Consider the following 25471-nt stretch of genomic DNA (forward strand, 5'->3'; position numbering starts at 1 on the left):
TATGTGACAATGCGTTTTAGTTGATTTTTCAGAGTAACGAGAGAGTGGTGTAACAAATTACTTTCGCCAGCAAGTAATTGAGTAATAGACTGCATGAAGAAAAGTCAGAAAACATGTGTAATAATTTACTTTTGTGGAGTAACACTGCTGTTCAGGTGGCTAATTTCCAGAATTTTGGCAATGGCTCTAAATTGTTCTGTCTTATATGGTAGCATTTTTAGGGAAGTACATCACACCTTCATTACAGCCCAGTTTCCCAGTTGCACTAAAAATCCCCCACCCAATAACACTCCCTGGTTGATGCCCCCGCCCACTGGTGCATTGGTGGTTCTGTGTCTGGGTGCCCGGGTGTGTATTGGCTCCCTCCCAGCAGCTGTTTGCTGGGGCCTGGGTGACCCCTCCTGGGCCTCTCAGCTCTTCTCTTGGTGGGTGGTGCGATTGCCTCTGCAGTCATCCTCTTTGGGCTCTTGTGCTCTGGGAACTTGTCTTGATTATGGAAGCTATCGTCCAAAACAGCTTTTTGACTATAAATTTTTCCCCTCAGCTGTAGATGCAGATGGTTTATTGTCATCAACCCACGGAGCAAGCGGGTGGTATAGATGTCTGAGTTTGTGAATGTGATTACCAGAGTACAAGGAAACAGTAAATTGACACCATAGGTGAATCTAATTAAAAAGATCTTGGATGAGCTCGAATCTAAGTGACCTCAACCTCATGGTCAGAGGTCAAGTTTTCTGAAAATCTTGTGAATTGAATAATTTGATAACACAGTGACATGGGAGTTTGAAATCTAATAGGGGGCAGCTCTGATGGTTGCCATTTTTCTTCTTCTTTTTTACAGCTTAGAAACTGTAATCATAACTTGTAGTTGCTGTTCGGTGGGCACTTTAACATGGTGATCTGACTTGTTTTTGGATCCAGCCTCAGGCGACTATACCTTGAACTGTGGATTTTGGCACACATATGCGAGCTTAATTTTTTTGGCCCAAATGTCGTCAAGTAGAGAACTGTGAAATGCTACGGGCTCATTAAAGTTATAAATAAAATTCTCTTTTTCACTTTTAAGTTTTGTTTTCATTTCCAGTTTTTGGCTACATTAAGACAAGCAGAACAATATTGTCATCCCTTATGTACCAGGTTTGTTAGAGAAACTCATGAGTCTTTTCCAAGCACAACATCCCAGTGTACTTCAGACTCAGCCACACACTGAGATAGAAATTGGTTCATCCGAAAGAAAAACACTCCCAAAAACAAACGTAACAACAAGTGTATGCTGTACAGTGCAGCGAGGAATGCTCAGACCAAACAGCCACTTCATAAACACATGGCACAACACACAACGCCTAATGCCCACTCATATCTTGGGTCATTTGATCAGTAAGTCAGATGATAGGCTGGGGCAAGGTCTCACAATGGGTTCACCTGAAACCTTGGGTGATTGTGACCCACACCCGTTTTCACACTTTGGCTCGTGTGATTAGGCAGAGGATCAATTGGGGGTCCAGGACCCTCTTAGGATCACTCCTAAAAAGCCTTAAATTTGGGAGTCTCCACCATTTGGTCTTAGAACTGAAGAAGCTTCTGGGATGAGAAATGAAACGCCTTCAAGAAACTTAAAGAAGTCCAGAAACTTTTCTTTCCAAGCTCCTTAGGCTAATTCACTGTACAAATTTGTCAATCTTTGTTTACACTTGTAGATCATATAATATGCATTTGTAATGGTTTTGAGGGGTATTTCTCTATGGATGCATCAGAGACCAACTCGCGGTTTGTATCTTGGCCAATGATACTTGGCATGCAAATGTGCAAGTGGAAAAAAGTAGTATTAAATATTTTTTTAAAATACACATTGAAGGACACATCCTGGTCAAAACCAATTCAAAGATTCCTGACAGTGTTCGTGGAGGCCAAGTTTATGCCACCCAGAGTAAGTATCTGGTTGGATACCATAATTGTACGTTTTTTAGGCCGAGTACAATAATCTGTTTTTTCTGAATTTAGAAGCAGAACATTGTCTTATAAGGTGTGAAAAGCATGTGGGTCATTATTAGCAGAAGTTTCAGGTGAAACCATTGCCTCAGCCTGTCATGTGACCCATTGAGATCAACTGACGCAAGATGTGAGTGGATGTTAAGGTGCCTGGAAATACCTCGAACTGTCCACCATTTGGTCTTAAAACAGAAGAAGCTTTTCAATGTCTTCAAGAAACTTAAAGAACAAGAAGCCTGGTTGCTTTTCTTCCCAAGCTCCTTGGGTTACCACGACCTGGATGAGAACCTGCACAGGCATTTGAGTTCCCTGTGCAACTCCAGAATTAACAGCATGCATTTCTTTTTTTCTTTAAATAATAAAAATCTGAGTGGAATCTTGAATGTTGACATTGATACGAGAATATTAGTGTTTGGGTTTTTTCCCCATTTTTAAATAGTAATGTTTTTTTAATGATGTATAGAAGTACAGTAAAAAGTGCTTCTTAACATCTGCCATCAGAGACAATCTTTGTTGTGCTTTAGATTAGATTAGATAGAACTTTATTAATCCCTCGGGTGGGTTCCTCTGGGAAATTCGATTTCCAAAAAAGCACAGCACCGACAGAAGTTACAGAATATTTTATATATATATATATATATATATATATATATATATATATATAAATAAGAGACAATATAAATAAAATATACGAAGGGGATAAATAGGAATAAAAATACAAGTGAATTGCACATTTCAAGTATTGAGTCTATTGCACCGTTGACTATTTACAAAAGTATTGCACAGTGAGGTGAAGAGGCACTACAGCTTAGTTGTTCCCCCCTCCTTTGTCCTCCTGTTTCCCCTCCCTCTCCCCTCCAGGGAGGAGTTAAACAGTCTGATGGCGTGTGGGACAAAGGAGTTTTTAAGTCTGTTAGTTCTTGTCTTGGGGAGAAGCAACCTGTCACTGAACAGACTCTTCTGGTTGTTAATGGCCGTGTGCAGAGGATGCCTGGCATTGTCCATAATGTCCATCAGTTTCTTTAATGTCCTTTTCTCTGCCACTGTCACCAGAGTGTCCAGCTTCATGCCGACCACAGAGCTAGCCCTCCTGATCAGTTTCTCCAGCCTGCATGAGTCCTTCTTTGCTGTGCTGCTCCCCCAGCACACCACAGCATAGAAAAGTACTCCAGCAACCACCGACTGGTAAAACATCCTCAGGAGCTTCCTGCAGATGTTAAAAGACCTCAGCCTCCTGAGGAAGTACAGTCGGCTTTGGGCTTTTTTATACAGGTGCTCTGTGTTGCATGACAAGTCCAGTTTATTGTCCACCCACAGCCCGAGGTACTTGTACTTGTTGACCACCTCCACCTCCTCCCCCTCTATCTGAACCGGCAGTGGACCTTCTCTGGACCTCCCGAAGTCCACAACCAGTTCCTTAGTCTTTGAGGTGTTGAGTTGCAGGTGGTTTGTGTGACTCGAAGCGACAAAGTTCCTCACCAGACTTCTGTACTCCTCTTCCTGATCATCCCAGATACACCCCATGATGGCTGTGTCGTCTGCAAACTTCTGAATGTGGCATAATTCAGAGTTGTAGCAGAAGTCAGAGGTGTACAGGGTGAAGAGAAGAGGGGACAGCACAGTTCCCTGTGGTGCTCCTGTGCTGCTGACCACTGTGTCAGACGTGATGTCCTTCAGCCTGACGTACTGTGGTCTGTCGGTGAGAGACACAAAACCCCTTTAGCTCATACCATGAGCGTACTCTTTAAATAAGATGACCCAGTTCTGGGTGCATGCTAATAACAGGGTTACAGTAATACAGTGTTTAACCGGCTGTTACGTTCCCCCCGAAGGGGTCTAGGCATGTGAGAGAGGGGACCAGTAACAAATGAGTCCGGAATCAGAATGAAAAAGGAAAACAAACAGAGTTGTTCTGCATCAATAAAACTTTATTACAAAATGGTACAGGTTAACATTAACTTAAAGGGCCGGCAACGCCGTCTTACCAATAACGCCAAAGAAACAAAGAAAACGCTCGCAGCCACGAAAGGCAGGAGGACTACCAAACAAACACAATAAAAAAGGAGGCACTTCCCACACTTCCTACCCTACTCCCCACCACAGGGAGACACTCTCAGGGCCCACAAGCCCGTCTGCTCACTGGTCAGAAAGAGGCTGTCTGTCCAAAATCTAGCACAGAACCGCGTAGAGCCACCGAGGAAAAAGCCACCCTGCTCACAGCTCATCCCCAGTTTAAATAGCCTCAGAGGATGATTGCTGACTGGAGTCAGGTGGCAACCGAGGCTAATCAGCAGCAGCTGTGTCCTGGGGAGAGAGGAGAGAGACAGAGAGGGGTAGGAGTGGCAAGAGGGGTGGAGGCGGGGAGAGTGGGCAAACACCCCACCCACACACTCCCACAGCCTCACAGAACGTAACATTCCCCCCCCCTTACATTGAAGCCCTACCAAAACAACAACAACAACAACAACAACCTATTGCGAGCTGCGTGAGAGTGCATCAGCCACTATATTGTCAGTACCTCTCTTGTGTATGATCATCAGATTGTAATCCTGGGCCAGGAGTGCCCAGCGCATCAGTCGCTGGTTGTGATTGTACATCCGGTTCAGAAAAACAAGGGGGTTGTGGTCTGTGAACACGGTCACCGGGGAAGCGCTGGAGCCCACATACACTTCAAAGTGCTGCAGAGCTAGAAGCAGAGCTAAGGCTTCCTTCTCTATGGTAGAGTAGTTCAGTTGATGGGGTTTGAACTTTGCAGAGAAATAACAGACCGGATGGCACACACCTTCCTCATCATCCTGCAGCAGGACTGCCCCGGCTCCGGTGGCACTGGCATCGACCTCTAGCTTAAAGGGGCGAGAGAAGTTTGGAGCTGCCAATACAGGGGTGCTGCACAGAAGAGATTTTGCCGACTCAAAGGCATGCTGGCATTCAACTGACCATTCAAAAGGCACCTTTGGGCTACACAGTTTGGTTAGCGGGGTCACGACCACAGAAAAGTTCTTACAGAAACACCGGTAATATCCGGTCATCCCTAGGAACCGCCTTAGTTCCCGTCTGGTGGCTGGACTCGGGTAGTCCAGGATTGCAGCAACCTTCGCCTCCACTGGGCGGACCTGCCCAAACCCCACCTGCTTACCTAGGTAAGTGACGGTTGCCTTACCAAACTCACACTTAGCGAGATTGAGGGTCAACGAGGCCTCGGCTAGCCGCTGAAACACTGTCCTCAGAAGGGACATATGATCTGCCCATGTGTCTGTGTATAGCACCACGTCATCTAGATACACATTGCACTGGGGCACATCTCCCAACACCAACTGCATCAGTCATTGAAAAGTAGCTGGGGCATTTTTCATGCCAAAGGCCATTACTGTGTATTGCATGAAGTGGTCAGGGGTGACAAATGCAGAAATCTCTGAAGCTCTGGGAGTGAGAGGCACCTGCCAGTAGCCTTTAAGGAGATCGAGTTTGGTGATGAATTTGGCAGGGCCGATGCTGTCAATGCAGTCTTCCATACGAGGAAGCGGAAAAGAGTCAGAGACCGTTACAGCGTTTACCTTCCGATAATCTGTGCAGAAACGGGGTGTGCCATCAGACTTAGGTGTTAGTAGACATGGGGAGCTCCAGGGGCTACAACTAGGTTGTGCCAAGCCGTTTTCTACTAAGTACTCAACTTCTTCTTTCATGACCTCACGTTTGGCGAAGGGGCAACGATATGCATGCTGCTTGATTGGGACTGCGTCTCCAACGTCAATGTCATGCTCACAAACGTGGGTACGCGAGGGTACGTCACTAAAAAGAGACAGGTAGGAGTGCAGCAAGTCAAGTACCTCTTTACACTGGGACGGAGGAAGGTGAGATAGGTTGGCCTCGGCCTTAGCTAAAAAAACAGAATTTGACAACCGCCCACATTGCTGTCCCTCAGAAAGGGTACCCAGATCATCATCACCCTTAACTTCAACACTTAGCAGGGCAACAGGGACTGAACCGGGGACAGCCGTCCCAGCAGTGTCTGATGATTCTGTCATGCTGGTGTCTCTGGTATGGTATGGTTTCAACATGTTGACATGGCATAGGCGAGTCTTCCTTCTGCGTTCTGGGGTGTTGAGAATATAGTTGGTGTCAGACACTTTTTTCACTATCACATAGGGGCCTGAGAAACGAGCCATGAGGGCAGAACTGGGCACGGGCAACAACACAAGAACTTTGTCCCCAGGCTGGAACTGTCTTTCCACTGCTTTTTGATCACATCGTTTTTTCATGTTTGCCTGGGATACACAGAGAGCCTCTTTTGCTAACAAAGTAGCCCGTTGCCACCTGTCCTTGCATGTTTTTACAAACTCCATCACAGTAGTTTTAGGCACACAACCACTGAGAAAACTCTCCTTCAACACCTTTAGCGGACCCCGCACGTCGTGTCCAAACACCAGGGTAGCTGGGCTGAACCCCAAAGACTCCTGCTTCACATCACGTATAGCGAACAATACAAACGGGACCCCGTCATCCCAGCTTTTTCCGGTGTCGTGGCAATACTTACTCAACATCGCCTTGACAGTTTGATGCCACCGCTCCAGTGCACCTTGTGACTCTGGTGGTAAGCACTAGACACAGAATGAGAAACTCCAAGGGACCGTAGAGTCCGATTAAAATCCCTGGACATGAAATTGGTACCCTGATCTGTCTGCACGGTTTTCGGGAGGCCAAAGGGGGTAAAGAATTTGACTAGTGCTTTGGTAATGCTTGCTATCGTGATTTTCCGCGGAGGAATCGCCTCTGGGTATCGAGTGGACACACACATTATGGTTAACAAGAACTGATTCCCTGCCCGCGTCTTTGGTAAGGGGCCAACACAGTCTACCAGGATATGCTCAAAAGGTTCACCGACAGCAGGGATAGGACGTAGGGGGGCGGGGGGCACCGCCTGGTTCGGTTTACCCACAAGCTGGCAAGTGTGACAGGTGTTACAAAACTGCACTACATCTGCTTTCATTGCCGGCCAAAAGAAATGCTGCAGTATACGGTCATATGTTTTAGTGACACCCAAATGACCTGACCATGCGTGATCATGTGCTAACTGCAGCACATGCCACCGCAGACTGGTCGGAACCACCAACTGCCGCACTACGCTCCAGTCTTCTCCAGGCCTTGGGGTCCACTTGCGCATCAATAAACCTTCCCAAACGAAAAATGTCTGCCTCCTGCTCCCCTCACCTCCCTTATCCTGAGCTGCTGCGGTAAAACACTGAACTAATGAAGGGTCTTCTTTCTGAGCCTTCACAAGTGCTTCCCGGGTGAGCAGAAAAGGAGCTCCAGACACAGGAGCTGGCTCAACCACACTGTGAGCTAACTCTAAGGCTCCATTATCTCCCTCATCGGTGCAGGGCATCACATCCTTCTCTAGAATAGAGCCGATCACTGAATCTGACAAATCAACCCCCCCACCTTGTTGCTGGGCACGTGAACGAGTCAGAACGCTCACCGGGAACACATCCGGGTGCTGCAGGCTGAGGGCATCTAACACAGGCTCTATAACAGGATTGTTGGTCACCTCAGGGGTAGGGTAAACTTTCCCACCCGCGATATCATTTCCCATTATAAAATCCACCCCATTAATCGGGAGAGAAGGCCGCACACCCACTGAGAAGAAACCACTCGCCAGCTCACTCTGTACCCAGATACGATGGAGGGGAGCAGGCACAAAACTCATCCCAACACCTCTTACAATGATGCTAGAGTCACAGTCAGACTTCTCATTAAATTCAAGCACACTAGCTAGTATGAGAGACTGTGAGCCACCAGTATCACGCAGAATGGTCACTTCACGCTTATCCTCGGTCTTACCAGAAAGCGAAACTATCCCCTTAAAAATGAAGGGCTTAAAACACTCATCCGGGGTCTCAGGGGAAGGGGGCCTACTGACAGGAGGCATGGTTTTAAATCAGCCCAACCCCTTTTGGTTTACGTGAAGACGAGACTGATTGTTTCCGTCTGTAAGCTTCACAATCTGCGATCAGGTGGCCAGACTTAAAACAGAAAAAACACTTTCGGTCTGCCTTGGGACGAAACACAAGTACCTCACTCTTTGGGTGCTGTGCAACTGGCACCTCGCTAGCCTTCACTGGGGCATCGCGCCGGTCATACCTACTGACACTGGTTTTATGGACGAGCGCGAACTCATCAGCCAGCGTCGCAGCCTGCTGTAGCGAGGAAACCTTCTGTTCATTAATATATACCGCGATGCGCTCAGCAATGCAGTTCTTAAATTCCTCTGAGCATTAGTTCCCGGATCGAAGCCAGGTCAGTGGCTTTGCAGGCCGCACACCACCGATCGAAAAGAACACCTTTTTCCCTGGCGAAATCAAGATAGGACTGACCCTGACCTCTTCTCAACCCCCGGAAACGCTGCCTATAGGCTTCTGGGACCAGCTCATAGGCCAGCAGGATAGCCCTTTTCAGCTTGTCATAGTCCAAGCTGGCTATTCGTTCAAACGACTCGAAGTAGCTGTCGACCTCAGTGTCACGGAACATCGGAACCAGACGACTGTTTTTCCCTACGTCAAACGGGGTGTCCGCCTGACGAATGGAGGCGGTCGGAGGAAGGGAAACCTGCCGGAGTTCCAGCTGTCGCAACCTCACAGCTGTCTCTGCCTCCACCTCCACCTTCCTCAATTCGACCTCTCTGGCTCTAGCAAGCTCTGCGTCCAAACGCCTAAGCTCCAGCTCTTTCTTTAGCTGGAACTCCCTCTCACGGTCCTCCTTCTCTAACTGGAGACGAGCCAGGCGTACACGGAGCTTAGCATCCTGCTTCGAGCCTTCACTTGATTCAATGGAGAGGGGTTCGAAGCGAGGCAATGTCATGGGTTTGTCCACAGGCAGCCCCTGACCAACAGGTGTCGACACCAATGGACCTACAGCTTGAGCTGGCGCCTGCGGAACAGGCTGAGACGCTGCACCATGCTCAAGTGGACTGGCAGATACTGGCAAGGCCACTATCCCTTTCTCCACCAAGCCAGCCACAAGAGCAGCTTTCAGCTCAGCCTTACGCAGAGCTGTGGAAACAGAAATGCTATAACCTGATGCCACCTCATGCAAATCCCTCTTCCTACAGGCGTCCAGTTGGACAAGCGAGGGGTTTTTATTAAACACGGCAATATCAAAGGTAGCCATCAACTCTAAAAACAAAAAACTACCTGAGGCTAACAATAACAACAAAGAAGCACCACCTCCAATACACAAATGAGAAAACAGGCGGGAAAAGTGTGGCCAGAGGTTAACCAATAAATAAAAGTACCGCCGACCCTCTCCCCAGACCTGCCTACTAAAATCTTAGCCTAGTTAGCTTCTGGAGTGTACCAGGCTCGAGGCAACTTTAAAGGCTAAGCATCAAGTGCACAAAGCACCGACAAGCCTACCCCCGACAGGGAACTAATCCCCACCCGGGATTACTCCGAAAATAATAAAGGAAAAATAAAAAATGAGTGCCTGAAGGAGGAGCTTATGCTCAGCTAGACACTCCCCTTTGCTAACTGGAGAGAGAGCGCAGCAGATACCATACAACTAAACAAGCCACCGGCAAACAACTCACTAAAACTCAATTGTTGTTCCTTCCATTCATATCCCGGACGAGCCCCCACATTGTTACGTTCCCCCCGAAGGGGTCTAGGCATGTGAGAGAGGGGACCAGTAACAAATGAGTCCGGAATCAGAATGAAAAAGGAAAACAAACAGAGTTGTTCTGCATCAATAAAACCTTATTACAAAATGGTACAGGTTAACATTAACTTAAAGGGCCGGCAACGCCGTCTTACCAATAACGCCAAAGAAACAAAGAAAACGCTCGCAGCCACGAAAGGCAGGAGGACTACCAAACAAACACAATAAAAAAGGAGGCACTTCCCACACTTCCTACCCTACTCCCCACCACGGGGAGACACTCTCAGGGCCCACAAGCCCGTCTGCTCACTGGTCAGAAAGAGGCTGTCTGTCCAAAATCTAGCACAGAACCGCGTAGAGCCACCGAGGAAAAAGCCACCCTGCTCACAGCTCATCCCCAGTTTAAATAGCCTCAGAGGATGATTGCTGACTGGAGTCAGGTGGCAACCGAGGCTAATCAGCAGCAGCTGTGTCCTGGGGAGAGAGGAGAGAGACAGAGAGGGGTAGGAGTGGCAAGAGGGGTGGAGGCGGGGAGAGTGGGCAAACACCCCACCCACACACTCCCACAGCCTCACAGAACGTAACACCGGCCACAGGCCTCTGTAAAGTCCAGATCCTAGTTACAAATGCACTTTATTTTTTCTCTTTTCATTTTTTGACTGTCCTGTTTCCTGACAGGCCCTGGGGAGGATATGGGAGCAAAGGTGTCATTGGTGGAGGATACTGGGCCCTGTTCTACACTGCTAACTCACCCCACTTTTAAAAACATCCAGGCAGCATATGAAGATGGAGAGGAGGACGTTGCCAGGGAGCTGATTCAACAAGCATGCTGTGTGGTGTGCAGTGCTGGGACACCGCGCATTGATGGGGTAAGTATCACTACACTGCTGTGTAGGCTATAAATATAAAATCTCTTATGCAAGTTTGGATCTAGTGTTACAGTGGTACGCTGGTAAGTATGTGCCTAAATTACAAATAAATATAATTTATAATAAATAATTTATGAATGCAATTATAAATTAAAATTGACTGTTATTGTAAAGTACTGAAAATTCTTTATAGAGTAAAAATAAATCAAATACGAGTATTTGTATATACACATTAGGGACTGATAAGAATTTAGCCATTCCACTTTGAGCGCCACCACCAATGACTGTTTTCTGCAGTCATTGGTCACCACCATCTCTAAGCAGTATATTAAAGACATTCACACAAATTAATTACATGCTGAGTCAAGTAGTGAATGGCTTCCACTTTGGTGGCCTCAGGGTCGCTTCTCTGCCTTTTGTGGACGTGGTTCAGTTAGCTTCATTAGGCGGTTGCGTCCATTACACATTGGAGCGTTAAGTGTTGAGACCCTTTGCTACAATCCATATCCAAGGCCATAGTTATTCAGTATTCAACTGCTACAACAGCAGTTTTCAGCTCGTGACTCTGTTTCTCTCTGGAAATGGGCAGGCAGTAAAACAACTACTAGCCCAGGAACTCCTCCTAATTCCTGGGAACTATCATATCCCAGCAGAGGGATATCAAAGCAGAGAATGTGCTTCCTGCACCAGCTGGCAAAAATAAACAAAAACTGCCAAAGTCATTAATGGTGCAGTTTTACTTCTCCATCAGTGAATCTATCCTCCTCTGTCACCATCTGGCATGCTGTTGCCTCTACCAAGGACAAAGGCAGACAGTAGCATGTCATCTGCTCTGCTGAGAAGGTGATTGGGTGCAACCTGCCTTGCCTACAAGATCTGTACACCACCAACACACTAAGAAGTGCAAGGAGGATTGCTGCCGACCCCTCACACCCTGGTCATGAACTGTTTGTGACACTCCCCTCTGGTGGAAAGCTGCCCATCAGAAGCAACACCTCACAGCATGACAGTAGTTTCTTTCCCCACGCTGTGGGACTACTTAACAATGCACCCTCACCCTGATCACTATTTCATTAAAGTAACACACACTACTTCATTTGCCACACCCACATACCTCTGGGTAACACACCTGCCTTGGGGGCAGGTGTGTTACCTAAGGAGCTTGGAAAGAAAAGCGACTGACTTTCTTTAATTCTTTAAGCGAAGTGAAACATCTTCAAGAAATGTATAGAAGTCCCGTCACTTTTTTCCAAGCTTCTTGGATCACCATGACCTGGATGACTGAGAAGCGTTACAGGTATATTGTAATGAAATTTCCAGATGAATTTTTGAAGTCTTGTGTTTGGTCTTTAATGGATTTTTTTTCTTATTTCTTGGGGATATTGCTTTCATTGTGACTGGCGACAGCAATAATTTTGAGTTGGTTTAGGTAATGAATGAAATGCACTATATGGACAGAAGCACAAGGCCACCTGCACTTCTATAGAAGCTGCTTAGACATGGACCCACTTTTTCGCATATGTTTACAAAGGCGGAGTGCATGGCTAGGGCAAAGAAGTTTGGAAATACGTGGGGGAGGGCCAGACACATTCTGTCAGAGCAAATGTAACAGTTTCCAGTTTCATTTGGCGTCTATGGTAGTTATAATGGAATATCTACAAAACTCATAATTATAATTATATGTCTCACCTGTACTACAAGTGACAAATAACGAGACATGTCAGTCAGAGACTGCTAACAATGGTGGTTGTTGTTCTCTGTTCCAGCAACGACAGGAACAGGTGAAACAGGAAATATACTTGCCATTGCACTAAGACAGAGATTCATAACTGGAGAGAGGTTTCACAATTTTATTTTATTATAACGTTATGACGTGGTAATGTTGTGAAACTCTGTGCAAGTATAGCAGGGTATCTGGAGGCGGAAAAAATAAAAACGTTATTTTGTGGCACAGTCGCCAAGCTTGAAAAACCAAAAATCTATTTATAGGTGTGAATGGATGGAGATGCACATCAATTTATATTTCAAAATGATATCTGGTCTATTTACTAAGAGGACGACTGTCATTAAGGCAGCAACCTGTTTTACTCATGGTGTGTCACAGTGTCACTAAGACGAAGGTGAATCCAACACAATCTAAGCAACTAAGGTGTAATCATAATAAAATTAAAGGACTTGGCATAAGATATTGACACAACACACCTAAAAGTTAAGCTATTATGCACAGGTTACTTATTACACCCAGTAACAAGCCCACTGGGGGGTGTTATAATATAACTGCAAATGGATAAACATCAGTTTCACAAAAATCTGTGCTATCCTGCTATCTCTCACCATCTGCTATAGAGAAATATTATGTTTGAGTAAACAAAACCCCAATTGATATCAATTTATGTGTTTAGAAAACATTTGTTAAGTTTTAATGTGCTTGTTTGTGTCTGATTGAGACCCCCTGTCTGATTCTAGTTGACTATGCTCCACCTGTGAGGCATGTGAATGAGTCTTATTGGATTTAAATATAAAGCTCATTGAGTACAGAATGCTGATTTTGGTTCCATTAGTTGGATATGTTCTTTAGGACTAAGGACCTCAGCTCTTTTATTCTTTATCCAAGCCTGTCTAATGTTTTTCATGGAATTTTTCCACGTGCCATCTTTAGGCTGGATGCATTTTGAGGATTTGCTAATTATTACATTAAGGACTTTCCATTCAGTTCAGTTGTATTTATACAGCGCCAAATCACAACAACAGTCTCCTCAAGGCGCTTTATATTGTAAGGTCGACCCTACAATAATACATTCAGAGAAAAAAACCAACAATCATATGACCCCCTATGAGCAGCACTTTGGCAACAGTGGGAAGGAAAAACTCCCTTTTAACAGGAAGAAACCTCCAACAGAACCAGGCTCAGGGAGGGGCGGGGCCATCTGCCGCAGCCGGTTGGGGTGAGAGAAACCCCACTTAACTTTCCAAACATGCACTATATTATCAGAAACGTATGCTTATCTGCTTTCACACACATGAACTTGAGTGACATCCCATTCTCATTCCTTGCATAAGGTTTAATATGATGTCAGCCCACTCTTTATTGTTCTCCTGGCAACCGCCAAACCCATATACATCCAATTGCTTGCAGACCGAAAAACATGATTACCTCTAGAGAGTACTTTTCCACTGCTCTAGAGTCCAGTGGGGGAGTGTTTTACATCACTGCATCTGATGCTTTGCGTTGCACTGGGTGATGTAAGCCTTGGATCCAGGTGCTCGTCTATGGAAGCCCATTCCATGAAGTTCTTTATGCACTGTTGTTGACCTTATCTGAAGGCCACATGAAGATTGGAAGTCTGTAGCGATTGACTCTGCAGAAGTTTGGCGACCTCGGTGGACAATGTAAGTTGGCATCTGCTTATCCTGCAGATATATGGTAATTATGATTCAGTAAAAGGACTAGATGTTACAATCCCTGATAATGCATTGCTTTAAATGGAGAGAATCTTGAAGGATGGCTGTTATGAGGAAAGGCAGCCATGAATTATAATTACGTAGTAAACAAAAAGTGTGATGTAACTCCAAACATGTTTTATATTTTAGATTCTTCAAAATAGCCACCCTTTGCTCTTCGCATTCTCTCCATGAGCTTCGTGAGGTTATCACCTGAGATTTTTTTCTGACAGTCTTGAAAGAGTTCCCAGAGATGCTGAGCACTTGTTGGCCCTTTTGCCTTCACTCTGCGGTTCACCTCAAAAAATCTTGATTGGGTTTAGGTCTGCTGACTGTGGAGGCCAGGCCGTCTGGTGCAGCACTCATCACTCTCCTTCTTGGTCAAACAGCCCTGGAGGTGTGTTTGGGGTCATTTATGCTGTTGAAAAATAAATGATGGTCCAACTAAATGCAAACCAGATCCCCAACAGTGTCACCAGCAAAGCACCATCACACCACCTCCTCCATGCTTCACGATGGGAACTGTGTATGTACCATGCAGCTTTTCTGCTTCCCACAAAGACACAGCAGGTGGAATCAGAGATCCCAAATTTGGACTCATCAGACCAAAGCACAGATTTCCACTGGTCTAAAGTCCATTCCTTGTGTTTCTTGGTCCAAACAAATCTCTTCTGCTTGTTGCTTTTCCTTAGTTGAAGTTTCTTAGCAGCTATGTGACCATAAAGGCCTGATTCACACAGTCTCCTCTGAACAGTTGATGTAGAGATGTAGAGATGTATCTGCTACTGTGTGGCATTTATCTGGGCTCTAATCTGAGGTGCAGTTAACTTGTGGTTTCTAAGGCTGATGCCTCAGCATTGATCCTCAGCAGCAGTGGTGAGTCTTTGATGAATCTATTTGAAGTTATTTATCAACTTTTTCTTTGCTACATAATTCCATATTTTTTATGTCTTCAGTTTGTATCTACAATGTATAAAGTAGTAAAAAGAGAAAAACCACTGAATGTCCAACCTTCTGTGTGGTAGTGTTTATTTGAGTCTGTATATCTACTTTTGACCTTGTGTGGCTTATAGAAATGAAATTCTAACTTGTATATACATTCTTTTTTCATTTGTTTTCTTTTTGTCTTTTGTTTTTGAACGTTATAAAAGATGTATGGTGTGCAATCATTTCATCTTGGAAAAAGAACAATTCAGTGAACTCATTTCCATAACAATTAGACTTTTAATGTCTGACACCAAGGTTATCTGTTCAGTTAGCAGTGTTGGGCAAGTTACTTTGAAAAAGTAACTAATTATAGTTACTAGTTACTTCTTAGAAAAAGTAACTGAGTTAGTAACTGAGTTACAAGATTCCAAAAGTAATTAATTACTTGAAAAGTAACTATTGTTACTTTAAAAAAAAAAAAAAAAAGTTTAACCCTCTGAGGTCCAGTTTTCACTACTTTTGATGTTTCCTGTAGTTTCCTCTACAAATCATACGCACAAGTTTTGCAAACAACAAAGTTATCAGAATCAGAATCAGAATCAGAATACTTTATTGATCCCTGGGGGAAATTATTTTTTGTTACAGTGCTCCATTTTAAACCAACATTAAGACAAGACAGACAATACGCTAACTAAGAATAGTACAATATATACATATATATACATACATACATACATAAGTCACTTATAAATAAATATTTGGAAAAGAAACATGTGTAGTTGTAGCAGCAAACAGTGTGTTAAGTGGATGCGTTGTACAGGGAGATGGCCACAGGCAGGAATGATTTCCTGTGTCGTTCAGTGGTGCTTTTCGGTAATCTCAGTCTCTCACTGAACGAGCTCCTGTGACTGACCAACATGTCATGGAGTGGGTGGGAAGTGTTATCCAACATTGTCTTTATCTTGGACAGCATCCGCCTCTCCGACACCACCTTGAGGGAGTCCAGCTCCATCCCCACAACATTGCTGGCCTTACGGATCAGTTTATTAAGTCTGTTGGCATCTGCGACCCTCAGCCTGCTCCCCCAGCATGCAACAGCATAGAGGATCGCACTGGCCACCACAGACTCATAGAAAATCCTCAGCATTTTCTGGCAGATGTTGAAGGACCTCAGTCGCCTCAAAAAATAGAGACGACTCTGGCCCTTCCTGTAAAGTGCTGTGGTGTTTTTAGCCCAGTCCAGTTTATTGTCAATGTGTACTCCAAGGTATTTATAGTCCTCCACAATGTCAACACTGACCCCCTGGATTGAAACAGGGGTCAAGTGTTTCCTGGTCTTCCTGAAGTCCACGATCAGTTCCTTGGTCTTTGCCACGTTGAGCTGCAGATGATTCTGCTCACACCACGTGACAAAGGAGTCGACCACAGCCCGGTACTCTGTCTCATCATCCCTGCTGATGCATCCAACCACCGCAGAGTCATCAGAAAACTTCTGAAGATGGCAGGTCTCTGTGCAGTGGCTGAAGTCTGTGGTGTAGAGGGTGAAGAGGAAGGGGGAGAGGACAGTCCCCTGTGGTGCCCCTGTGTTGCTAATCACCTTGTCAGACACACACTGTGGGAGACGTACATATTGTGGTCTTCCTGTCAGGTAATCAACAATCCAGGACACCAGAGAAGCATCCACCTGCATCGCTGCTAACTTATCACCCAGGAGGGTCGGCCTGATGGTGTTGAAAGCACTGGAAAAGTCAAAAAACATGACCCTCACAGTGCTCGCCGGCTGGTCCAGATGGGTGTAGACACGATTGAGCAGGTAGATGATGGCGTCCTCTGTTCCGAGACGAGGCTGATAAGCGAACTGAAGGGGATCCAGATGTGGTCTTACTATGGGTCGCAGCTGGTCCAGGATGAGCCTTTCCAGGGTCTTCATGATGTGGGAGGTCAGTGCCACGGGCCTGTAATCCTGGGGGCCACTGGGACGAGGCGTCTTTGGTACAGGGACGAGGCATGATGTCTTCCACATCACCGGGACCCTCTGCAGACTCAGACTCAGCATAAACAGTTTATGAAAGACTCCACACAGCTGGGGGGCACAGGCCTTGAGGACAATGGGACTCACTCCGTCTGGTCCAGCAGACTTGCCTGAGTGAAGTCTCCTCATTTGCATCTCAACCTGGTATTGAGTGAAGGTGATGGGTGGGGGAGGGGTGTCAGGAATCTCACAGGAGGCAACATGTGAAGAGAGAGGCTGGCACAGTGGTGTGGCTCTGGATTCCAGGCTGACTGCAGGTGAGGTTGTGGGGGTGGGAGCAGACACTGTGGTGTCGAATCTATTGAAAAACAGATTCAACTCATCGGCTCTATTCTCACCTCCCTCAGCTCCCCTGCTGTTGGTTGGCCTGAATCCAGTGATGGTCTTCATGCCCCTCCACACCTCTCTCATGCTGTTCTGCTGGAGTTTCCACTCCAGCTTCCTCCTGTAATTGTCCTTAGCCTCTCTGATCTTGTCCTTTAGTAACACCTGGACCTTCCTCACCTCCTCTTTGTTGCCCCCTCTGAAAGCCCTCTTCTTCTTGTTGAGGAGGGCTTTGATGTCCTTAGTCACCCACGGCTTGTTATTTGGGTAACAATGAACAGTCTGAGCTGGAACAATGGAGTCGGTGCAGAAAGTTATGTAGTCTGTGATACACTCAGTAAGCCCATTGATGTCCTCGGCGTGAGGCTCACAGAATGTTTCCCAGTCGGTCACCTCGAAACAGCCCTGTAGTTCCGCTATTGCCTCCTCTGACCACCTCCTAACAGTCCTGGTGGTCACAGGTTCCCTCCTCACAATTGGCACATAGCGGGGGGTGAGGTGAATCAGGTTATGATCTGACCTACCAAGTGGGGGGAGGGAGGAGGAGCTGTATGCATCCTTGACGTTAGCATACAGTAAGTCTAAAGTTTTCTCTCCCCTGGTGGGACAGTCCACATATTGTTTGAATGTTGGTAGTGTATTGTCCAGTGATACATGGTTGAAGTCACCCGAGATCACAATAAAGGCACTCGGGTGCTGAGTCTGTAGCCGAGCTATGGCAGAGTGGATAGTGTCACATGCAGCTGTGGGGTTAGCAGAGGGGGGAACATAAACAGCCACCAAGATGACGTGAGAGAATTCCCTGGGTAAATAATACGGCCTGAGTCCAACAGCACACAGTTCAGTGTCCGGGCAACAAATCCTTTCTTTGATTGTTATGTTGGCAGGGTTACACCACCGGTTGTTAACTAAAACAGCAAGCCCACCTCCTTTACGCTTACCGCTAGCGATGCTGTCCCTGTCCGCCCGAACAGTGTGGAAGCCTTCCACGGAAGCATTCTCATCGGGAATGACCTGGTGCAGCCATGATTCGGTGAAACACATCAGGCTACACTCTCGGTATTCCCTCTGACTCCGTACCAGTGCTGAGAGCTCGTCGATTTTACTTGCCAACGATCGCACATTTCCCATCACGATAGACGGCAGACACGGTTTAAACCTCCTCCTCGCTTCGAGCCTCCGCTGTCTCACCGTCACCTTTTTTCTTCTCTTCTGTCCTTGACCTCTGCATCCCCGATGTGTTTTCCTCCAAATTTCAGCTGGTACTTCTGCGGGCACTTCTGCGGGCCTGGCCAGCGAGCCGGCCGGCATCAGGGCGATCAGCTGATCTCTGGAGTAAACAGTCCGTGCGTGTAGGAGATGTGCCGCGGTCCCGTTCCATGATAAAAGTAACAGTTCCACGGCCACCAGAAGAACAAAAACTCTCTCAATCCACATGATTGAGTAAGAGATAGAAAACGGAGGAAAATACAAGTCAGAAAAAAAAAAGAATACGTAAGAAAAAAGAGCTAAACTAAGAGAAAAGCAGGAGCGACTGTAACAGGCTGCACGCTGGTTGGCGCATGCGCACAAGGCAGTGTTATTTGCAGCCATTTAGCTTTTTTATAACCATTTCAAACTGTTTACATAACAATCAGGTGTTCTACATTCAAATTATTTGTGCCACTATAAGGGAGAACATCACAGCCTGATACTGCAGACAGCAGTCTCTCTCTCTCTCTCTCTCTCTCTCTCTCTCTCTCCTCACTCCCTCCCTCCTCACTCCTAAAACCAATTGTGTTGCCAGATCATTTGTTTGGATTGGTCGACATGGTGCATTTTCCCAACAAAACAAAGGGGCTGTTTTTGTTCATAAGCTGAGAGCGCTCGCTGCGCTGTCCTTAGACAGTACGTGATGAAACTATTCAGGAACAAACAGGCGTATATATTGTTTATCATGACTCGGGTTTTGCGTGGCCTATCAACACAATTTATAAACTGGTATATGTCACATTGTTGCTTTGTCATCTTGAAGTGGTCATGTGATTGGCTTACCACGACTACTTTATTCTTCTTTTGCCCCCTGAGCTCCAGGTGTTGTGCCAAAAAGTGATCGTCTGTCAGAAAGTGATCGCCGTCCGCGGGAGCGCGCAGCTGCTTAAAGCTGTAGCGCCCAGATTACTTACAGCTGCTTCCGTGCAACTGATATAAGATGCAGTAAGCTGAAGACAGCTTCAACTGTCTGTTTGTTGAAAAATAGTAACACAACCGCATTTTCTTGTTAACGGTAACGGCGTTGTAACGATAGAAATAGTAATTAGTTAGATTACTCTTGACTGAAAAAAGTAACACTGTTACTTGTAACGCCGTCATTCCCGTCACTGTCAGTTGGTGACATATAATCACACTCGATGATAAAACTATAAACTGGAAATAAAATGTTTGCATTTTACTGGAATGTTTTAGCAATCTTTAGAGATTTTTATCCCGGTTTGATAACAGCTATGTAGTCAGCACTCACACTGATAATTATGTGTGAAAGAAAAGTCATGTGATCCATGAAACCCCTGTCCGTGTTGCCCAGACACTTGAACACACAGGGAACTTTGGGTTAACTTGGCAAGTTCCTTCATGTGTCTGTTTATCCTGATCTCCTATGTTAGCGTAAGTGAATATATAAGTGAAGATATCCTTTTTTTCCTCATTTTTGTTTTAATTTACAGGTACGTCTCCTGTGTGTGGCCACTCAGTATGGTGATCGACAGAGTGTGTGTTACCTCCTCAAAGAGGCTTGCATCCCTGTGCCTCTGGAGCCATCTAACAGCAACCCTGCTGTTTTGGCAGCGCACTATGGCCACACCGACTTGGTCAAGGAGCTACTGGACCATGTTCCCGGTAGGAGTACAGCATACAGTCCAACTTTCATCCTATGTGGATATATAGATTCCCTATGTATTATTTTGGTATTAATTATTCATTATAAAATGAATGACCACCAACAGCGAAATGTTGGCCACTTGGTCCTTAACAGGACCATGGCAAGTGCATGGACAACCTTTCAGATTTACACATCACAGCAAACAGTACGGTTACAGAGTTATTACCACGTACAAACAACTTGTAGGTCAAAGTAGCTATACATGTAAAAGAAGCCTGACCCTGCCATAAACCTGCTCCCCCAGCAAGTAACTCAAGATTATCTTCAGCAGATTAATGGACTAATAATAGATTACCTTATGAGTAAAAGAAAAATGGGGAGTTGCAAGCTGCAGCATTGATTGGACAAGTTCAGTTTGTAGCCAGAGATTGAATTGAACGATGTGCTCAAAAGCCGTAGCATTAAAAAAAAAGATGAATACCAGAGTGTTAGTGAGAAGAGGTGTTTTTCTTAAAGTTGAATACCAGGTTGGCTAAAATGGCTGCTGCCACCAAGGCAAAGACAGGTGAGCTCCCTGGAAGCCTGCCTCAGGTATGCTGTTATCCACACCTGACCAGGTGTGGCCAATTAGCACCAGCTGAAAACATGGAGGAGATTAGGGGCTGCAGAGGGACGTAACAAACAAATTAAGGACCGAGAGGACTTTTGGTATTAATCAGGCCAAGAAACATAGAAAAGCAAATCATCAGCTTACAAACATTCTCCGCTCGAAGCCATTCCTCACCACACCCGCAGATTTGAGGATTACATCGGAGCACAATAGCTAAAGTTTCATTAGCGATTGCAGGAGATAAAAGTCTCAGTGATTGGTAGTGGATCTAACTGATGCAAGTAATGAAGAATAAAGTAGGCTCATCCAGGCTATGAATTTCTTTTCGAGGCTGAATTTCTCTCGAGCACGGAAAAGATGGTCCTACTCTATCGAACGTGTTTTCAGCATCTAATGAGACATGAAGCTTTACCTTTGAGGACGTTTGTGGGAAAAAATGTCATTTTCTTTTTAATTGTTTCAATTTATTTGATTAGATTGAAATGGATGAAGGAAGAATTGTTTATGTTTTTAAGTTCAGTTCAGTTTAGCTTCATTCATATATATACAGTCGCCTCAAGGCGCTTTATATTGTAACCCTGCAGTAATGCTGAGAAATCTGAACACTGCAAAAAGCACTTGGTCACATTCATAAGTAACTATTTAATTCAAGGTTTTTGTGAAGAAAGCGCCATCTTTCAGCGACACTGTGTTTGTAGTGGAAAGAAGAGATGGGCGGGGACTGTAAACCTGATAAAGTAACTGGTGGGACCATGGTGGGGTTATTAAGGTTGTCTTGAACAGAAAAGGCAACAGTAGAGCATCTGCATTCGCCATGGCACATGATTTAGCAGTACAAACCTGTTTAAACTGGGAGCCTATTTATTATTTTTGATTTCATCAACTTTTCAAAAACAAATAAGTAACAAATCACTGGCAAACAATCCTGTTCTGACTACTCCGCTCTTGGTAGGTCCATGCCTGAGGAAAGATTTGCTCAACTCGATGCTGGCCACATCTTGCCAGGAGGGTCACCTCGATGTGGTTCGTCTGCTGGTCCAGAGCTATGATGCTGACGCCAAGGACTGTGCAATCCATAGCGATGAATTTGCTGTCATCACTGGCCTGCCACTGTATGCTGCTTCACAAGCAAGTAAGGATATACTCACACAAGAGTCTAGAAAGCAATAGAACAAATCACAAATTCAAAATAGAAGAAAATGTTTTCATCCTGGTAAATGATGATAGTGACAATTTTATTTATATAGCACGAGGTCACAAGGTCCTGACTCGATTCGATCCACGATTCGATTTGAATCGAGGAAATTTTGCCTCAGACAGTCAGAAACATTTTACAATTTTGCATAATTTTAAAAAGTTTAAATTTGTTCAGTATTGAACAGCAGAAATGAGGCTTTCTTGTCGGAAGTAAGTAAAAAAAGTAACAAACAAAAAAACCAGCGGCCGACACCGTAGACTGCTGGGTAACAAGTAGGGGTGGGTTTTGATTCTCAATTAGAGAGAGAGAGAGAGAGAGAGAGAGAGAGAGAGAGAGAGCTCTACATGAAGTGTGATTTTTATCGTGGTGGAAGTAAGAGGAAAATCGTGACGATGTTTATGTGAAGCGTTGTTTGGATCGTCTGTGGCTGCTGGTTCAGTCGGTGTTGTTTGGAGAGAGATCAAACCTGTAGCTTCAGAATCAGCGCAAAAAGGACGTAAACACAAAGCGCCAACAATCAGTGAGCTGTCAGCTTTCAGCCTCCACGTCGTGCCATCGGGTGAGAAAGGCGGCATCTAGGGCTGCACGATTATTCGTTAGAAAATCGCGATCTCGATTCATACTTATGTGCGATCTCATTTCCAAATGACAACGATTAAAAAAATAAAATTAAAAAAGACGACGATTGTAGCGCATTTTGATCCGGGACGTACTCTGCATGAAAACAAGCGCTCACTCTTCCTGCTCAACAAATGACGAGGGCGGAGCCTTATACCACGTGATACAGAAGCTGTGCCGTGTGATGCTAAAATTAGCAGGAAAAAACAACGGAGAGCACGTCAGGGATGACGAGAAAGTGACAGGAGAAAATCCGTCCCGGTCAACCACCCAAACACCAATAACGGGAACCTTATACAGCGCTTCCCTATACCCGTCGAACTCCCGCAGGCACAAAGAAATTACGGAGGCTATCACTTATCACCTGACCAAAGATATGGCTCCATCAACACTGTGCAAAACGAGGGATTTAGGAAAACGATCAACACCCTAGACAAACGCTACACAGTGCTGTCCCGCAACTATTTTTCTATTGTTGCACTACCTGCTCTATACACGCAGCGTCGAGCAACGGTGGAGACGGAATCTCAAGCAGTACAACATTTTGCAGCAACAACAAAACGTGAGACATTAGTTGTTTTTATGTTTATTTATTGTTTTTATGTTCAGTCTCAACTGTTACGAAGTTGATGTGCAGTTAATAAGTGCGATAAATATTTATACTGGAAAAGAAAATCTGAGAGAATCGTGATCTCAATTCTAAGCCAAAAAATCGTGATTCTCATTTTATGCAAAATCGAACAGCCCTAGCGGCATCTCGCTGATCCGGATGCGTGGACCACGTTTTGTGTTTAACCCTTTGTGCAGAATCAGTGTTCCTGCTCTCATTTACTGTTTTAGATGTTTGGTGGTTGTAGGAATTTTGTGAGGTTTAACCTGAGATTCTGGTGTTTTGGGCAAAATAAATTTATATTCAAAAATCGATTCAGGATTTGGTCAGAGGGCCCGGTGGCGCCAGTGTCCGGCAGCCTCGCCTCTGTCAGTGCGCCCCAGGGTGGCTGTGGCTACAATGTAGCTGCCATCACCAGTGTGTGAATGTGTGTGTGAATGGGTGGATGACTGGATGTGTAAAGCACTTTGGGGTCCTTAGGGACGAGTAAAGCGCTGTACAAATACAGGCCATTTACCATTTTTAATTAATCGATATCACGTTGTCCAAGCCAGAATCGATTTTAATCGATAATCAAAACCCACGTGCACAAACCTTGGCAGTTTGTCTGGAGCGTACAGCTGTGAGTTAACACAATTCACAGCAAATTGACTTCAGACTATGCAATTAACTCCCCTGTATACCAAAGTACTTCAGAGTCAAATGTGGAGCCGAGTGCCCAACAGGTGTCCCACACACCAGCTAATCTGCAACAGATCAAGCCTGAAGTAATGCTGTAAAGAAGAGCAGGCTAGACTTCCTCCACAGTGATGTGAGGGTTCAATTTAGAAAGCTGGGTGTGCTTAGTTTTTCTAAGGACTATGTGTTTGGACAACATGTCCATATGAAGTAAAGACTGTGTTTTGTTTTGTAGATAATGAGGAGATCGCTCTCTTCCTGCTGCAAAACGGAGCAGGGTTCTCTTCATACACCCTTATGGACCATCCAGCCTTCAGCAAACGTATTCTCAGACTGAAACTGCAGGAAACATACGAGGCAGAAGGAGACAAGGTCCGTGCTGCTTATCCAGTGAATGCATGGCTGTTAAAGGAGATTACTGTTGTTGATCACATTTTTATTTCTTTTTTCTTATCTCCATGTTTGGTCTTCATGTCTTGTCAGATATCTATTCAGGATCTCTGCAGGACTTACTTATAGCACGGAGAGTTTATACAGTACTTATTTAGGAAGGTAACTTCATTGTTTTATTGTGTGGGAAAGTAAATGTTATTAACCTGTTTCCACCAAAACTGCCAGCCTTATATGGGTGACCACAACTGTCAAAACATAATTAAAGCCCTAATAAATTAGGGGCTGCAGAGGGACGTAACACCTCCTCCCTCAAAAGTACTCTAGGACCCCTACATTTATTAAAAGCCCCTCTGAAGCCTTCAGGTCCTTGATCCACAAACCTGAAATAAAAGTAAAAGCTAACAGAAGCACAGTGTTCACATCTTTAAGCATGGATGCCCCTGCATGAGGATTTAAAGTCGCCACACTGAACACACAAAAAGTAACATGTGACCAACACAAAGGAGCACAACAGTCAAACCCAAAATGATTACCTGACCTGCTACAACACAAAACCAAACGTAGCAACAAATAATCACAACCAAGTGATCTGTTGACTCCACCACACAAATAATCACATACAAGTGGCGCTATACCACAACAAGTTACTTTAATGCAGTGGTTCCCAAACTTTCTTTGCTGGGCCCCTCCTTGTTTTACAAGAAAAATGATGCCCCCCCTTCTCGCGCATGCACGCGCACAAACACATCCTCCAATCACACGCGCCCATATTTTGCTCCATTGCTGTTTATTTCACACCTCAAACATTTAGTAAACAGTTAAGCAAATACAAGTAAACAGCAATAAATTACAGGTAGTAATAAAATAAACTACTAACTCGTTTACGCTGCGTCCGCACCTACACGGGTGATTTTGAACACGCAGCTGTTTCGTCCACGTAAACAATGTTTCGAATCAAAACTGAGATTTTTTTTTAAACTCCTTTTTTGCGTTTCCGTGTGGACGAGGAATACAGAGTTGGTCACGCAGCGTCAAAGGTATGCGCCTTTATTCACGTCACGCTGTGGCCACGTTATTGTTTACATGAGATGAATTGCAGAATGATAGAGACGAAATACTGTTAATCTGACTGTCTGCAGGTTTTACACGCAGTTACTGTCCCTCTGTTTACAAAGGCAGAGGCGTCACACTGTCATTATTTTATGTGTAGTTGTTTTTTCCTGTGTAATAATGTTCAATGTTATCAATACATTTTTCAAAAAATGCCTCTCTGTG

The 25471-nt window shown here is 45.0% G+C and overlaps 1 protein-coding gene across 1 annotated transcript in view; it reads left to right on the plus strand.

The window, feature by feature from the left end:
- The window catches only part of lrrk1 (leucine-rich repeat kinase 1), a 94910-nt gene that overhangs the window by 3702 nt on the left and 65737 nt on the right, over positions 1–25471 (plus strand). Inside the window, exons 3-6 of the mRNA XM_024799389.2 lie at positions 10318–10508; positions 19935–20106; positions 21652–21831; positions 24039–24175. Coding sequence (XP_024655157.2) covers positions 10318–10508; positions 19935–20106; positions 21652–21831; positions 24039–24175 — 680 coding nt within the window. The remainder of the gene's footprint in view (positions 1–10317; positions 10509–19934; positions 20107–21651; positions 21832–24038; positions 24176–25471) is intronic.

The sequence above is a fragment of the Maylandia zebra genome, linkage group LG1 (genome assembly GCF_041146795.1).
Source record: "Maylandia zebra isolate NMK-2024a linkage group LG1, Mzebra_GT3a, whole genome shotgun sequence".
NCBI classification, from domain to species: Eukaryota; Metazoa; Chordata; class Actinopteri; order Cichliformes; family Cichlidae; genus Maylandia; species Maylandia zebra.